The sequence below is a fragment of the Motacilla alba genome, chromosome 8, assembly GCF_015832195.1.
Source record: "Motacilla alba alba isolate MOTALB_02 chromosome 8, Motacilla_alba_V1.0_pri, whole genome shotgun sequence".
Lineage (NCBI taxonomy): Eukaryota > Metazoa > Chordata > Aves > Passeriformes > Motacillidae > Motacilla > Motacilla alba.
In genome coordinates, this window is record NC_052023.1 from 10,376,564 (window position 1) to 10,394,793 (window position 18,230).

An 18,230-nucleotide genomic window follows, 5' to 3' on the forward strand; every position below is an offset into this window, starting at 1 on the left:
TGCACTTGTACATGAATTATTCTGTATCTCAGAGAACTCCAGACACGGCTTGTTTCACAGGATTTCTCTCCTCTTTCTCCTGGATGGCCTGGAACCATCATCATCCCATATCTTCAGAGAGGGTGTGGTGTCTGGCAGCTAATTACACAGAATGAAGGGCTCTTTCCCCTCCATGTTTTCTGTCCAACAACCCACAAGAGATGGCAAAAGACTGGAAATTAAGTCTTGTTAATATAAAGAGAAAGAACCCACCCAAACTAGTAGCCCTGTTTTTTTACATTTCCTGTCTGGACATGGTTTAGGAGGCCTCCATCTATTCCTAATCCTAGTAATGCAGTACTGAAGAATGAAGAATCTGCTTCCCAGAGAAGAGACAGAGATCAGCATTTCAAACCCACACCCTCCATTAGCAGCAGGTGCCAGAGCTGGAAGAATGAAGCAAAACAGTTCCTTCTTTCCTTTTAGAAAATACATGATGACCACTTCCCTGCTAAAATACCTTCCTTACTGAGCACAGGTGGAATTTTCAGCTGGGCAGGACAGATCTCCCACCAGGCTTCTACAGCAAAGCAAGACCAACTACTTCTTTACAGATGTGTCTACTCAGATAAGTTTCTTCACCCTTGACACATGAGGAAACCCCTACGTGAAATAAGCAGTCACAGAGCAAAAGTAAACAAGCCTAGTGTTTATAAACTGTTTGGTATCCTGTTGTTCCATAAATAGTTATTATTACCCAGGAGATCAGATCTGCCCTAAGGAGAAGAAATGCCTGGTACATGTACTGACAAAAATCCCCAACAAGGGAAAAAAAACAGAGAAATGTTGTGGTTTCCTTATTTTAGTTTTCTTTCCTTCAAACAGAACCTGTAAGCATATTTTGCCTCCTTCAAATTCTGGACATCCTTTCTCAGACATTCCCAGAACAGCAGGAATAAGTCAGCAACAGCAGACTGAGAGCTGGCCTGTTTAATCAGACCCTTGGGACCAGCATCTTCCTCTGCAGATGCCTAAACTCCAGAGGCACTGTTTAAGAAACAAATCAAAAGCAAAAAAAAAAGCTGGCCACCACTGGGTCTAAGAAGCTGCTTGTTTTGCCACAGGTTACACTAAGACTGCCTGGAGCTGTATGCTGTATCCATGCATGAGGTAACACATTTACAAACAAATTGTTAAAACATAAACAAAACTCCCGGGACAGATATATGTTGTGCTACTCATCCCTAATTCACTGGTGAAGCAGCTGGTGTGGCTTTGAACATCCCTGAGGCCATTCTAAAGCTGGTGTTTTCTTTCCAAACTGGAGGCAAGACTCTGCCACCACAACAGCTGCCATTCTATGGACTTGCTCCTGCTGCAGGCCAGCCCAGGATAGCACACCATGGAGCCCAGGGTGGCTTCAGGGACAGGGAAACTCATTGTGTCACAAACAGCTTTCCCTTGCTTTTCATTTTTAGATGACTTAAAACTATTCCACTTTTCCTACAGCATTCAGGGGAACTATTTGTATTTAGAACAGCTCAACCATGGGCCAGTTTTCACTCTCAGTGTAAACTGTCTGCAGAAAAAAAAAAAAAAATCCAAGCCCAGAAACAAACACTTCTGGTGTCCAACAGAGCATCACCTTCCATTAAAGGCAGCAGAGACTGAGTCTTACTAACAGAGGTAAACCCAAAGTAAATCAGATGCACAGACCTTTTCATCTAGGAGTAAAATCATTGTGGTTTTGTGCACTGGCATAGTTATATATTCTTCTGGTTTCAGGTGTTCTAAGATCTCACAGCATGTCACACATGTTTTGATCTGTTTCATTCCAAGATAAATTAACTAACTTCTCAGCAATCTCTTTACCATACTGATATCACCAGTGTAAACATGAACCTAGGCTGGCACAGCTGATAAACAGATAAGAAACATGCTAAAATTGGTGTGACACAAATATCAGTTTAGAAAGGGGAAACCATATAAACTTCTTTTCTCTTTTCCAAGAACTGTACAGGTGTGTTACTTGAAGCTTACATAATCCTGAAGCTTACATCAGTTATTTAAGCTTGAAAGAAGAGCAAGTTAGCATGGCAGACACAATGATTTTCACTAGAATCACAATTGAACACTTCTCAAAAAAAGCTGGACACAATTTTTCTGGTTTTCAAGCTGGACACTGGAGTAAGCTACAGCCCTGACTTGCACACAAGAAGTTCTTGTGCAAGTAACTCAAAGTGCTTCAGGAGAAAAAGGACATTATCATTCTTAAACGTACGGCAGATTACACAAAAAGGAAACAACTTTTACTGAATGCACGAAGCTCCAGAATTTAGCAAGACAGAAGCAGAATAAGAAGCCACAGTGAGTAATACAAGTGAAATCTGCTATCCCACTGCAGTGTGTGGCAATGCCCATGCCCTGGTTTCCAGCATTACATGTGTTTTGAGTTGGGCAAACTTGGGAAACGACAGGAACTTCACCAAGTTATTGTGATCCTTGGCACCACTGCAACAGTTACAGCATTGCTTTGATAGTATTTAGCAATTCATTTATGGACTTAGCTCAGAATTGTAATAAGGATACCAAGAAAATAGTTGCCAAAGGAGCTTTTGCTGTTCTCTCTGTGGTGGAGCCAGAGTTTCTACAACATGATCTGAACAATGTTGTCAAGCGACTTTTCAAATTGCTACAAAGAGAATTTATAATCTTTTCAGTTTTTACCTTCGTTTGCCTAATGTAGAGTTGGAGGGTTCCCCAGACTGTTTCTAATTTGGTCTAATAATCTTGCATAAATTATCAGGCTGCCTTTTCATCCATATTCTTAGCCAAAGTACACTGGCTCAGTGACAGCATTTGCATGCACTGACACTCCTGAAATGTTTCAATAATAGAACAAAGTGAGCAGTAATAGAGGAGAGGGTAAGATAGAAGAGGAAAATAATTTGACTTGAAATCTACCCAAAGATAAGAAATGTGATGAAAGCCACCAGTAGGGAGTTCAGAAGGAACAATTATCCACTCTTGCATACAATTCAGAAAACTTTGAGGGAAGCTGCACACTTTTCTACAGCAAGAGGAAATAACCAGTGACAGAGTCTCAAAGATACCAAGGAACTTGTTGGAGCTCTGGGGAGATGGTGGCCTGAACCAATAAATATGAACCTTCAGAAAGGCAAAGTCAGAGTTTTAATCAAAAGAGATAAAAACAATTTCTTATGGGAATGTGAGGAAGAGAAAAGAAGGCAAGATTTGTATATCAAAACCACTGTGATATTACAGCTTAACCCTCAAGCTCACTGATTCATTTCTTGCATTCTATGCTCACTGATATTTTCCTTCATTCAGATGGATTTAGAACCTCAAGCAATTTTCCTGCAAGATTTTCCTGGAAGTCAAGCGTTCTTACTGGTATAGCTTTAAGAGCATATGGGCCACAGCAACAGAGCCCAAACACACATGCACAATAAAATATGCTCATTTGGTAGCACCAATTAAGTTTATTGCTTCTGTTACAATCTTACATGCTCATGCAAATATGGTTATTTATTTTTACATTCCAAAGCTGTCCTTTCTTCTATTTTAATTTTTTTTGTTAACAGTCCGCAATTTAAAATAACTTCAGTATTCCTCAAAACAACAACAAGCAAAAAAAAGCCAACCTCAAACCAACCAAACCTGTCCTGTTCCCACTCTAACATATGATGCAGGGTACTCATATTAAAGCAAGAGCACATATGCTCTGCATAATTTTTGAAGCCAGAAAGGCACATACTCAGTAAAGTCCCTGTGTCCATGTTCCAGCTTTCATTTTATAGTCTCACTTAGTTCTGAAGTCACGAAAAAGACTCTGAAGACATACTTTTCAGCCACAAAACCTGCACATCACATGGATTCACATCATTTTAAACTCTTGAGAGAGGTCAAACATGAAAGATTTTATCACCAAAAATGGATCTGATACAGAATCTACTGTCATGATCAGCACGTGGGAATTGCATGTATTACTATACACATTTGTTTAAAGGTTAAAAATTCAACACGGGATAGAAAGAACAACCTACAAGAACTGAAAGTGAAACCATACTTCTGCCTCCTGAGCATCAGCTCCTCAATCCCTGTCCTGGTGCCCAGGCTGGCTGACAGAGCTTTTGCAGTGCCATCACCTTAGCTCTTCAATTCTCAGGCTGCACCCTTGGCAAGGTTTGTATAATGATGTGGTAATTTCTCTAACTGAATCGGTGAATTGGTCTGGATTAAAAATAATCTTGCACTAAATGAGTAGATGGATGGGGGAGGGAAAACTCATGTTCAGCTCTAAGGATTACTTTACTTACCCAGTTCATTGCACTGTGCACAGGCAGCTCTGCTCACTCAGGTAATGGAGCAGCACGAACTCCTTATGCAAACAGTGGGGATGCAGAAACAAAACCAGAGCCTTTTCCTTTTATTTCTCTTTTTTTTTTTACATCTACTCTTATATTATGCCATGTCAGCTTCAACCTGACTGCAGCAGCATGCACATCACCAGAAGTGAGGCAATGAGCTGCTGCCACTGAGTTTTGTTTTGAAGTACAAAGTGTTTTGAGCTCCAGCTGGTCAATCAGTGCATGAATTTCAGAGCTAGCAGTGAAGTGATGTGTCAGGATTCATCTGCTCCTCTCTGGAATTACGTTCCAAAGCACTGCTCTCTACAATAAAAAATGAATGAAGGGAATCTGCCACAGAGAAACTAAGTTATATGACCACACTTTAAACAAAGCTTCAGTTACCAACACTTCAGTACCAGAGGTTTGCAACACTCTGGACGTGAGTTAACAAATGCTGCTTCTTAATCCCAGCTTCCTCCAAGAGACAAGGCAGGTGCAAGGGACTGAAGCAGTCAGGGTGTTGTAAAGGGCAATCCAATTGACCCAGCTATAAATAGCACCAAGAGCTCAGACAACAATCCTAGTTTGAACATTAAAAGCAAACATCTCTTAGCAGACTGTGCTGTATATTCACTAGAGCCAGCCTCTGCAAAAAATATTTTATGAGATAACATACCTGTCACCTTTAGGCCAAAGTATGAGAGATTTAAATATCTCACATGAGTCCCTGACAATAAAACAAACATAGGAATTTTACCTGCTGTATACTCCAACCCCAACTGTCACTCAAAATCAACACTAATACATATTTTTTTAATCATCCTCTTAGTAACTGCTTTCAAATTATATATAATATCTAAAACACTAACTGCAGAGGTGAAAAAGCTGAGAAAAAAATTCCAGAACCAACATATAAAGGAGAAAAAAGGCAGCACTTCATAAAATTCACAAGGAAAGAAAGGTAGGGAAGTGCAAAATATTGCCTTTGCCAGCAGTGACAGTGGAACAGCAGCTGACCGCATGGGAAGATGTGTTACTGGAAAAGCCACAGAGCTCTGTGTGGGGAGGTGCTACCCAGACACCAGAAGTGATTTGAGAGAGTGTGTGTTTTGGCTTGCATGTTTGTTTAGCCTGGGATTTACAAAACACAGAATAAGGAGGTGACAGGAGGTAAGGGTGAGCAGCAGCACACTTCAATTCCCTGGCACGGCACAGGCAGGCATTTGACAGCCTGGAGCTTGGAGGAATGGAAAACCCTGACAGCTCAACTGACCAGGGCACCAAGAACTTCTCTTTTATCCTTCCTTTCCCCTCCTGTGAGTCTTGAACTCTTTTAGTCACAGTTAACCAAGAAAATGAAGGAAATTGATGATGTTCAGTACTGCCTAGAAGAAAATACCCCTGCATCAACTTGTCCCTTAAAATTCAAACCACAATGATGCAACAATGATATTTTCTTAATCTTTGATGTGGGGATAGGTGGGAGGTGTGATAAAGATTTCAGGACAGCAGTTTGGCTTCCCCAAACACCCTTTTGGGCACTGGCACCTAGGAAGTTCCTTCCAGAGCTGTGATTACAGCAGTTACTGGGACTCCAAATGTAACTGTGAGCTCTGAAACCATCTCTGTCACCATCACACACTATTCCTGAATGAATGTACAGCCACAGAACAAGAGGTTTAAAGAAGGGACAGGGATTTGAGTACTCCACATTCCCAGAACAGCAGCAATCTTGTTTTGAAGGAAAGTAGAAAACTCTCACAGCAGTGTCCGGGACACAGGGACTCTGACTTCAGTGGAAGTCCTGAGATGTGTCCACTCTTTGTTGAACACGAGCTGCTTTCACAGCTCACATTAACAAAATGAACCACCTCAGTGTGTTTCAAAATGAGATGTATATTATACTTATACTTAGAAGTAAAAAAAAACCCTACTATCAGTAACTTCAATAATTAATTCAGCATATATACACACACACACAATTTTATCTATCCTAAAAATTGAAGAGATATTGTCCACTGCACCTGAGAAGACCCCAAGCTATGCAGCAGATGCACCACACTACAGTCAGGCAACAGTTTTGAATCTCTGTAACAATCCTCAGAGGCACATTAATTATCCAGCCTATTTCTTCATGAGCTCTCAGGAGCCACATGAAGCTGCCATCCTTCACCTTCCTGTGCTCTCCTTAAATAGTTAATCACAGAGGAAGCAGCCATCACCTGCACTGACAGCCCCTAACACTGAGCTCATGTCCTGTCACTTCAGTACAAGCCCATGCTGGGTATGGCAGTAATTCATGAGGCATGGAGACAGTCAGATATGCATAAAGTCAGTTCCAAGCAGAGGGTTAAAAAATTCTCTTTCTGGAATATTTTTTTTCTGAATATCTAAACAACAAAGCAGAAATGTGTGGGATGGACAGATGCTATTGTGTGCTTGTTATAAGAAGCACAGTTTCCTGAAAGGAGATATGGAAATGAATGTGGAAATACTTAGGATCAGGAGACCACATTTTTAAATTATCCTGACTCCTATTAAAGCCCTTGCTGAAGCTCCAGTTCCACCCAAAGTCCCTATCCCCCATTTGCATATAAGAATGGGATTTTTTTCCCTAAAGCATAAAAACTGCAAAACCATATCTGTAAGAGAGAAATGGCAAAGAAATTTTTACCAAGCTCTGATGTGAAGGAGACAGGAGTCTACATTCTAAAGAAAGGCCTTCTGGTGCTGCCCTATCTACACTCCCCCAGCCTGTGGAAGTGGAGAAAGGCACAGGAGTCCATGACCTACAAAATCAAGGGGGAGCTAAACATCAGAAAAAAAACCCCACAGAAGAATTACTTCAGAGAAAGCCACTGAAATGTCTGTGGCTGGCATAAATCCGTGTCATGCACTCCCTGCTGATAGAAAGGCTTTAAAATTTTTGAACTTTATGTACAAAGAAGCAATTCAGCATGAAAATATAAACCCAGAAGACTTTACAGGAGAGCTGTTTATCGTCTGAGTGACGAGCAGGCTACAGTATTGAAAAATAAGAGGGGGAAAAATATGACTGTAAAGAAAATACCAATTGCTAATCAATAGAAGTTCACACCAGAATAATCAAACAAACCAGACCGATTTTCTTTCTGAATTGACTTTAAAGGTTTGTGATTCATATAAGGCTACTTCTTAGCACCAATTGACTAGAAAATGCTTACAATCATATCCTTGGTGCAAAAACAGCCTTATGTATCTGAATCACAAATCATAAATTCACTCTTTTGGTCACAACACTAACAGACTTGTTGTGTATTGAACTTTCTCCCTTATTCTGAAATACTTTCAGATACTCTTAAAATAATTCTTTGCCATGTTCCCCTACCAAACACAGATACACAAGTCTGCAGGCTGCAGACATTCCCTCTCTATTTACTGCCTCCTCTAATTTTTAGTATTAGCTGCCAAATTACAAGAGTTTGTGGTTGGAAAATTGCAGCTGAGTATTGAGTAGCTGAACTGTCCCAGGCTGGCATGTCAGCCACAAACCGTGGGCAGAGATCTCTTTTCTCATTTGATAAAGAATAGGGCATAGAAAGAGCTGTACACAGGCAGCATCGTTTCCACAGCAAGGCCAGACACGCAGGAGACTGCAGTGTTACCACTGCAAATACAAGTTAGTGCCTTCTACAAAAAGGTCAAAGCATTAACTCCAGACTTGTAGGTGACCTCAGACCAACTAAAATAGTATAATTCACTGAACATAGTAGTCTAATTCACCGACCTACTGGTGCCATTCTACCAAACACACTCGCCATTCTCTTTGTATCATTCTGAAGCCAGTAACCTCATTTCAGGCACTTTGAGTCATTATCTGCTGTTGAGAGATTTGCAAGAGGCAGAATCTTATTGTCCTGGAAAGTGAGAAATTAGATAGCTCCTTCATTTACAGTGAGCAGCAGACATAGGCCAGCTGGCCAGACCTTACACCGAGATGCAGTACTGAGATCATGCACCCACTTCTCTTGCTGTGGAGCCACTGTCATGACTCAGATTACAGCATGTTTTTCTGAAGCTATGTCACTCTGCCTTTAAGGAACAATCACTAAAAAACCCAGAAAAGAAAGGCATGGGCACAAGGGATTAGACCAGCCATCCATTTTGTCCAACATCTGATGTCTGCCCACAGCACAGCACTCCAGTAAAAAGCCTAAGAAAGAGGGACTACATCAAGCTACATGCTGCCCTCAACATCCATTTAGGATGTAACTTAGAGAGTTCTGTACCTGAATATTTAAGAGCATATTTTATTTTTTAAAACCTTTGGCCCACTATGGAGCCCATCTGCAGAAAAATATAACTGGATAAATAGCATGAAATAGCACTTACCTCTATTTATTTTAAACCTGGAGCACGATATTTGCACTTAATATCTCCAAATCTTGTCAAACCACATCGTTCACTATGTTATACAGGCTAGTGAACAGCCTCTGCTTGCTCTACTTCTCAGAGCATAACAAGGCACAACCAAGTCCACCACACACCACAAACTCTCAGATCAGTCTTCTCCACAATATTATCTCCACCAGAACTGAATTTGGCCTGCCATTTTCTTGCCCCACCACTTACCACTGTGAGATCCCTCTGACATTCCTCACAGTCAGCTTTTAGTCTTTCCACCTGGAAAAATGTGTTAGTGCTTCATTATTCATCCTCCATTCCAGGTAGTTTATGAGCACTTGGAACAGCAGAGATCCCAGCACACTTTCTTCCAGAAGACTCCAGGAGTAACATCCCTGTACTGTCCAATCTTCTTAGCTTTTCCATTTAATTGTCACTATTTACCTAGTCACTATCTAATCACCACAGCATCACACCAGTTTAACTTTCCAAAAATCTTTCAAACAGCAAACGTTTGGTGGGTTTTGCTTTTTCAGGCAGGGGTTTGTTTGCTTGGGGGGGTTTTGTGTGTGTGTGTATTATGGTTTTTTTAAAGAAATCCAGACATATTGTATTAGTTATATCACCTTTATCAAATGCTGATCCAGTCACTGAAACACAACAAGCAGATTTACAGGGCAGAAGCTCCTGCTGCAGAAGGAGCTCTTGTTTCCTCTTTATCTGTGAACAAACACTAATTCTATTCTTTATTTTTAGGTTCTAAGAGGAGCCTGATACAGAAACCAGGCTTGCTCTTAGCTTCCACTTTCCCAAAGAACCTCCCAGACCCTTCTTGAAAAGCCCAGCACGTTTACTGCTTTTCATTCTTCCATTCTGAGGCCAATTGAAGCAATGATTACACACAACCGTGCGTAACTCGGCAACTTCAACACCGAGTTCCTCACAAAGTGAGAACTTTTCCTAGCGATTCTTTGTGTTGGAATTCACTCCAAAACGTCAAGCTTCTGTCACATTCCCCCAGCCTGTCCCCTGGAAATGAAGGGTCCACATGGGAACTGTTCTGCAGTGAATAGCAATGCAAATAACTTCTCTGCAACAGCTTTACCTTCCCTCAGCTCACATGTAATATTAGGAACCTCTATCAGCTCATCGGCATGTCTGACAGGCTTTCTGCCTTTGACAGTTAGACAAAAAGCTTTATTATTTTTTTTAATGTCTCTACAAAGTTGTTCCTCAACATTTTTTTTGCTCTACCTCATTCTGGTTTATATTTAACTTGCCAAAGTTAATGCTCTTTCCTATTCTCCTCATCTGGATACAACTTCTGCTTCAGAAAGATGACTTATTTCTAGGAGTCTTGTTTACTTTACTGTTTAAGCAAGTCGTTGTTCATTTTTGTGGCTTTTCTTCCATCTCTTATTTCCTCTCCCTTCTCACACTTTACCATTGAAACTGCACACAGTATTCTAGAAATCTTGGACTGTGAGGTTTTGTATTTTAAGTCAGTGTTTCACACAAAATTCTCAACTTTTTTTGTGCACATACGAAATAGCACTTAAGAAATGGTATTTTGTTAAGATGACATGAAGATTTCTCTGTTTCCAAGATAGAGGGTTTTTTCTGTCTTGAAGATAAAATCTGTATTTGTTCCTCCCAGATGTTTCATTTCATGTTGGATATATTAACTTATATTTTGTTGGACTGTGGCCATCTAAATCAGGCAATCCAGATTGTTCTCTAGAAATAACTGACCCTTTATTTAGTACTCACAACCTAGGATTTTTTCCAGATAGAATTATTGATTAAGGAATCAAGCACTGCTAGAATGAGAACTTGATTGACTGAGGACTTCATTAAAGCAAGCAAACAAACAAACAAACAAACATACATTAAGTCTTTCTTTAACATCAACCACATTTTGGTATTTCTCAGGCCATTGCCCTTTAATCCATCCAGCACTTGCTTATGCTTACTAAAGTCTGAATTCTCATTTTTACCAGTAAAAAAGCACTTACCAAGAAGAGCTACATCCTCTGAGAAACATTTATTCTATTTCAACAATTTCCACCATATTTTGCCTATTCACAATTAAAATTGCACTAAAAAGTCAGGAACCTTAAAATGGGAAAACATTTATTCATTTTATTCATACTTGAAAACAGCCAAACCAACTTTATCCAAATATTAAAAAAGCCCAACAAAAACACACATTTTACCACAAAGACCACACCCAAAAAAATGTCAGTTGGAGAGATGATGGTTTCCTAATGACACAATCAACTGAAAACAGAAGCTAGAATAAAACACATCATGCAGCTCGAATCTTCAAATGAACAGGCATGATAATTTGGCTTTAAGAGTTCTAAATATATTGAATACCTGGCTTGGTAATACTAACTTTCATAGTTCTCTGAGTACAAGGAAAGTTGCAGAAGAGAAGGAATTTTAAGTGCAGCATGATTTTTTTTCAGAATTACTGGTCAGCCATCCTTACAGCAGAATTGAGTAAAATAATTAAATGTCCAACACTGAGTTCAATTTGTAAAGAAATCAAAGACATCACAGGAAAAAAACCTCAATATTCGTTAAGTTTTAGGGTCCATGCTAAACAAGCACCAGAACATAAATACCTGGTGAGTTGCTGTCTTTAAAATTGTGACTACAATTTTTCAATGTATGAACATTTGCTTCAACTAGAGACTCGTTTGTACCTCTTTGCATGGAATTAGTTCAGTGCAGTCAGCTACTGGGAGGTGACTGAACAGAGATCTGCTAGCAGCTGCTGAGGGAGAGAATAAATATCACTTCAGATTCTAGGAGGAGCTAAAAAGCTCCTTCTCAAAGCCAAAGTATTTTAAAAATTAAAATAAGATTAATAGTTTTGTAATAATGAGTTCATCCTACTCTTTACTATTTACATTTAGTATGTACACAAATACACAAACACAGATTTAAAAGCACTCACTTTCAGTTCTAGTATTTATACTCTATCCAGAGTTCCAAAATTCTCACAGAAGATAATACTGATAATTGGTTTACACTGGTGATGGAGAACTTTAGTGTTTTGTTTTGTTTTTAAGGCATGTCTTTAGTATCTACTGGTTACAAGGCAATGTCAGATGTATTTTTTTTATTTTAAAAAAGCTTCCAGTCACCATGCTTGTCAACAAAAACAAAGACAGAAGACATCACCAGTTTCAGGCTTGGCTTGAAGGCCATGATCACTTAACCTAACCTTCAGATGCACAGGTCATGGAAATTCCCTCCTCAAAAGAAATAAAATATCTCTTTTGGAAAAGTACCAGTTATGTTAAGAAGTCCACAATCTCTATTGACAAAAAGGTGATTGCACTAGAGCATCTCTTCCATGTGAACAAGAAGCTTGTACAATGGTCAAACTGTTTGGTCAGATTTTCCATTCAATGCACCAAACTGAAATCCTTGAGCCTCAACAGATTAATGTTCCTGCCAATCTATCTTCTGAACTGTCTCCCAGCAATTCTATAAACTACAGGCACCGGAGAGATGCTTTATTCTGTCCTCCCAAGAACAAAAGAACCCAAAACCAATGACAATGAAACATCACACTTTACTATCTACTCCAGGTAACTTATTCATGACCAAAGCTCCCTAAGCATTGCATCATCTGGTACTAGCAGTGAGCTTGACCAGACGTTTGTATCATGCACTGACAACATAATTTGTTTTATTACTCAACACCCCGAAGTCTCTACCCTTTGAGCAAAGTCCTCATCAGACTGAAGTCAACTAAGCCATTGCCAGTGACCACTCAAACTGTCCAGAATTTCAACATTGGTCTCTCCATGAACCAATCAAGTGACAGAGTAATGACACTTTTCAAGACAAACTCTGTCTATCACCCACCTTGAAGGATGAGAAGTCATCGGGGGAAGTGGGGAAAAACTCCCACAGTGATTACTTACTTTGGGAAGATGACAGTCATGAGCGCCGATGCATAGCCTGGCTTGCACATTCCCTCAGAGAAATTGGCATACTTTGATGCCAGTTCTGGAGGCCTGTGAAAAAACAAGTAGAGAATCAGGACTCTCCTGGCTATGAACTAGTTTTTGCAATCATCCAAGTAATTTTTCTCCTTATAGCTTTGCAGAAAAGAGCCACAGGGAGTAATTGCAAACGTAGACCATTATTTATTTGTTGCACTATGGCATCACAGAAGAACAACAAACAAAGGAGAGAGGTAAAGATATCTGAAATACCACTAAACCACTAGTTTTGCTGAAAGATTTTCATAGCTAGCAAGGTAAAGCTCATGGAAGAAAAATATCAATAATCATTTTAGACTTCAATCTTTCAAAAGGAAAAAAGACATAAACAGCACTTTGCTTTGGCTATTTTTCTAAGTTGTGATCAAAGTTTAAATTCTAGGAAAGTATTATTTAGAAGATTACTTAAAGATAGTTTCAGGAATTTGAAACAAAGCTTCAAGCAGTACTGGCAGGGTATCATCAAGGGATGAGTGCTTTCAGTATTTGGAAGAGATGACATTGCTGCTGCTTTGGTGAGGTGTGTCTTAATTCAGCTTGGCTAGTGACTCTCGGGCCAAATTTAGAATATGTGGGTGTTTTTTCATTCAGTTTCTGTACAGAAACAAGAGCAGCAACTCAATTAAAGATATTTCAGTCTAGCACACGCATTTACCATAGATCTACTGAGTTACCTGAAAAAAAAATTTAATTTTGTGTCCTTATTCTCCACCTGCAAAATTTTTACGTTCATCCATTTCATTAAAGCGTTACAAGGGTAATTAATTCACATGTTCTTTCAAAGTAACATTAGATATCTTAGTGTCAGCCACAATATGAGGATTGTTAATATTCCTTCAAAGAACAACCAAGAAAGCATTTACAGTTCCACGCTTGACATTCAGTGGAAGCTGCAAAGACTCATCGATAACACCATTCCTGCTGCATCATTATCAGCAACAGGCAAGTAATGAAAGGTTTCTTCCTCCAGTTCAACACTGGCACTCAAATGAAGATGACAGTGCAGCCCCACAGAGTAGAACCACAAAACCAGTTCTGAAGAGCCCGTTATTATCCCAATCATGTTCTTTGCCAGGCATCAGCATTATCACTTACCTACCAAACTACTACTGCCTGGAATGAATGTGGATTCAGAGTCTCAAAATCACATATAGGAAGGACAGTAACTCCACGCTGAACTGGTAGTAACTATTCTTCTTATACTGGTCCTGCATTACCTCTCAAGAGGCCAGTAGCCAGTTCCAGCTGGATGGACAATACATGGACAATTAATTTTACAACTAGCTGCATACAGTACAAAACCTCCTGTAGCTCATAAACTGGAGGAGAATGGTCTCTCTGTATACAGAACCCCTGCAATTCTGAATATATAGATACATACAGAACTTCCATGGCTCTTAAAGAATAAATTCTATTTCTGCTGAATAAAAATCTAAACCTTCAACAGCTGGAAAAGAAAAGAAAATACAGAAGATAAATAGTCACTGTAAGTATTTAATTTTGTAAGGGCTTTTAAGCTAAAAAGCACCTTAAAAAGCTTAAGAACACAGATCCTATTTAATTCAGCCACAGATATCCTGCATGGTTATGGTCCAAGCATGCAATATTTTACTGTCAAAATTCCTCATCTGTAGGATGGAAGGACAATACATTTGGCCATTTACACTGACAATTATTTACAATAAAGTATAGATATCTCTAAATATATGATATAGACATGGAGAGAAAGAGACAGCTGTAACATTATCTAGCACAACCCAAATCCATGAGTTTGGTTTCCATAGGTGATGATGTGATATCATAATATATTTCTTTAAATGAGAGAGATGAGAAAACATCTGAGAAAGGAGCATCCAAAATGATTTGCATTCTTACACCAGTCAGGATCTCTTTATAAATGGGCACATGAAGGACTGACAAAACCAAAGGCCTTAATGATGCTAAGGTATATTGTATCCCCTTCTGATGCAGTCAAAAGGGACAGCAGGATGTATTGATCACACTTGTTGAAGCATTTCAGATATGAAGAAATGTGGGAAATTTTAACTTTTTTCAAGCAAACCTAAGCTTGCTAGAATTTTAATCTTTAGGCAACATACAGAAACTCCTAATACCAAAACCTCCAAAAACAAGTAGAAAGCAACTGGAATTTATCTGCAGCCACCACGGTAGTGAGTCATTGCTGGCAAACTTGTATAACTATTTCAACAGCAGGCCTGTCTCAAATGACCTCAGTGGTCACACAAAATATCTTGTGCCGCAAACACAGGCATTTTTCTCTTTTCTGATTTAATGGTGCTTTCATTATCAAATTAAAACGTCACTCAGATGCCCATCATGGTGTTTCTGCACAAGAATAGCAGGCTGAGACCCTCCTGGATGTGAGCCCCCCGCATGCCAATCGCTGCATACTGATGGAGGGGAGCTGTCAGTACAAACCCACAAAGACTCTCAGAGCTGCTAAAGCCCCCAGGCCGAGCTGTTAACATTTCTTGGATGTGATGAAGTTCATGATCCAAAGTGCCAGAGGCAGAACAGTTCTCTAAGCCAACCATAGCTGCCATCTCATATCATTCAACATTTGCTCATCTCCTTTCTTGGTGCCGCATTTTGAGTCACCAAGCTACAGAAAACTAGAAAGGGGCGCTCTACATTTTAAATCCATCTAGGGACATGTTTTATTTGTTCAATCTCTTTGAAATAGGCATTGCATACTGTCACTGCCAACATGCTCATAATGATAAGCCTCTAGTAGGTGTAACCCAGAGCAAATTTAGAGCAAGGCTGGATACAGCCTTGCTGTTTACCATTCTGCTAGCGGATGAAGCTATCCAAGTTAACTTCATTTTAGATACATGCATTTGCTTTGCGGGTATCTTTTCCTGCAAGATCCACAAAGCTTGCAGAGATCAGTGTTCCATAAATCAGGATGTAAAACATCCTGCATGAAGCATCCCATAGAGAACTACAGATCTTTCAAACAAATCCAACTTTGAAAAATCACACTGTGTTTGTAGCTATGTGGTTCTGTAATAAAAGAACTGCACAGAACTGAAGTCTACAAACGAGCATCTCCTTTGTATTTGATGACAATGTATCTACTACACTGCTGCATATATTGGTGCCCCTTTGACAATGCTTTTATTTCCAAATGGGAAAACCAAACACTTTTAATTTCTTAGTGCTTTAGAAGCTAGTAAATAGCTTCATCTCACTAGCCCCGTTACTGTGCCTGGACTCAAAGGCCAGCCTGATAAGCCAGCCAGCCAGGAGCATCATGACACTTATGACAGAAGGGTGCAAATCTCCTCTACATCTTCCAGGTCCAGATACATTGCTCCAGCTCTCAATCCCCATGCTCATGCTGGGCTGAAGTGGTTAAAGAGCTAGTGGAGACAGCAGAAATAATGTAATTAGATGACACTGTGGACCCTTTAAATTTTGCTCAGATTCTGTGCAGGAAAAACCTAGTAAAGTAAAAAATTTCTCCAGAATAAATGAGAAAAACAAGTCACAGTCAGTAACTGTAAACATCTGCTGTTTTTAAACAAGTGCCTGCATGAGGGTGAAGTTAAAGGGAAGTAATTGGCTTATTCCACTGAAGAGAAAATCCACTCTTGCTTTTTTTCTGACTTTTCTCTTATGAGACCAGCACACATCCTGAATTCTTATGATATTCTGTGCTTCTCCACACTGTTATGTGGACATCAATCTCAACAAAATTTCACAATTTGGATAAGTTAAAAATCCAGCTGCTTTCAGAGGATTTAGAAAAAGTAACAAGATTTTTCCTTCTGCTTGCATTTGGCAGAAGTGTGTCTTCTTTTAATCTCAAATATGAAAACGTCACCATGGTTAATTCCTTCATTGTGTCCTGATCAGGGACAGCATGTCATCCTCACAGACTGGAATCTAAATCCTTTTAAAAAAAGAAATTAGTAATACAACCCAGTGTTTAGATTACTAAAACAATGGCCACAACTAAGCTCATGTAATTGAATATTACAAAATCGACTTGAAGAGGCAGATTTTGCTGCTTTGCCTTTCACATGGAATTTAAACTGCAGCTTGTAAAAATCAAAAAACTTCATCTACTTGAGATCATCTTATTTGAGAACTGATGTCTCTTGCTGTTACTTTTGCTCATGAAATATATGAACTGACACATTGCTCAAACAAGGAAAAGGAGTCCTTGGCAATGTGCTCTCTAGGCTGATCCTTCTCCTTGGGGTTTCTTTCTCTTTGGTTCAAAATAACCTGAGTCTTATGCCTACACAGCAGCTCTACAACGTGTATGGCATGATACATGAAGAACGAATAGGAGATGGAATGAGAACATGAAATGAAGGCATACAAAACATAGTGAGCTATTATGGTACAATAATGAAATAGCTATACCCAGAGCTATACCCTGTAAGATTCAGAGCATTTTCATTTAGGTAGGACTCCCTGGGTCAGACATATCCACCATATCCAGTCATGGCTCAGTGTTGGCCAAAGGACAATTTTGCAGACTCCAGGAATAAAACTTTCAGTTCAGTTTCCCTCAGATACGCTGAGGGCTACATTTCAATCAGCATACAGTAAGAACTAGTTATAAGATTTGCTTCAAAATTGCAGGACTGCTCAAAAAAAAGACTACTGAAGACATAAGCAGAATGGTTAGGATGTGCATTCGTATGCATTTCAATTAATATCAAAAGGTCACAGATAATTGAATGGTATTTGTTTTATACATCACTTACAGTCTAATAAATAGACAGCTTCCAGTCCTCCATAGTCTTTTTCATAATATCCTATATACTGGTAAAGCAACAAATTCCTTTTGATGAGGAAAACCCCAGAAACAACTATAAACCAGCCCTTCCTTTCTGTCCAACTGGCAAGGAATTCTATTACAAAAGTGAAAAAGTAAGTGCTCTGTCAACTCTCCTCTTCCTTACAGACTGCCAGACTGACAGCAAATACAACCACTTGACCTAAAGACAGGGGAGGACACCTTCAGCAGGTTTGGTGATGCAGCTCCTCAGTTACTGCCATGCAGCCTGAGGAAGTCATTTACATTCACCTCCAGGGTAGTCAATCCCATACACCAGGACACCGAAAAAGGCATCTCTACCTCTGCCTTCGTAACTAGAGTTGTGACTATCACGTCACTCTGTGGAATCTCCTTGAGTGGAAGACATCACCATAAAACCCTCCCCTGGGTACGTGGCTGGAGCTCCATGTTCACCAGTGTGGGTTAGGAAACACTGAACTAGAATTTTAAGAAGCTCCGATTACAGTCCTTACAAGTTTGCAAACTTGGGTTCAAAGCATTACACAGCCTGGTCATTTGATTTTTGCGATTTTCCAGCTGAGGTAAAAGTAAACAAATGAAAGGAATGAGTAGATAGAAGAGGAAAAGCAAAATGCTTACACTGAAAGAGATGGGAACTGCATCTACTGCCCTATAGCCAGCAGAAGAAAT

At 39.6% G+C, this 18,230-nt stretch overlaps 1 protein-coding gene across 11 annotated transcripts in view; it reads right to left on the reverse strand.

Moving 5' to 3' along the window:
- ST3GAL3 (ST3 beta-galactoside alpha-2,3-sialyltransferase 3) overlaps positions 1-18,230 on the reverse strand; it is a 177,714-nt gene that overhangs the window by 95,963 nt on the left and 63,521 nt on the right. For all 11 annotated transcript variants that reach the window (XM_038144177.1, XM_038144186.1, XM_038144182.1 and 8 more), the window contains one exon: positions 12,680-12,772. In XM_038144177.1, the coding sequence (XP_038000105.1) occupies positions 12,680-12,772 (93 nt within the window). The remainder of the gene's footprint in view (positions 1-12,679; positions 12,773-18,230) is intronic.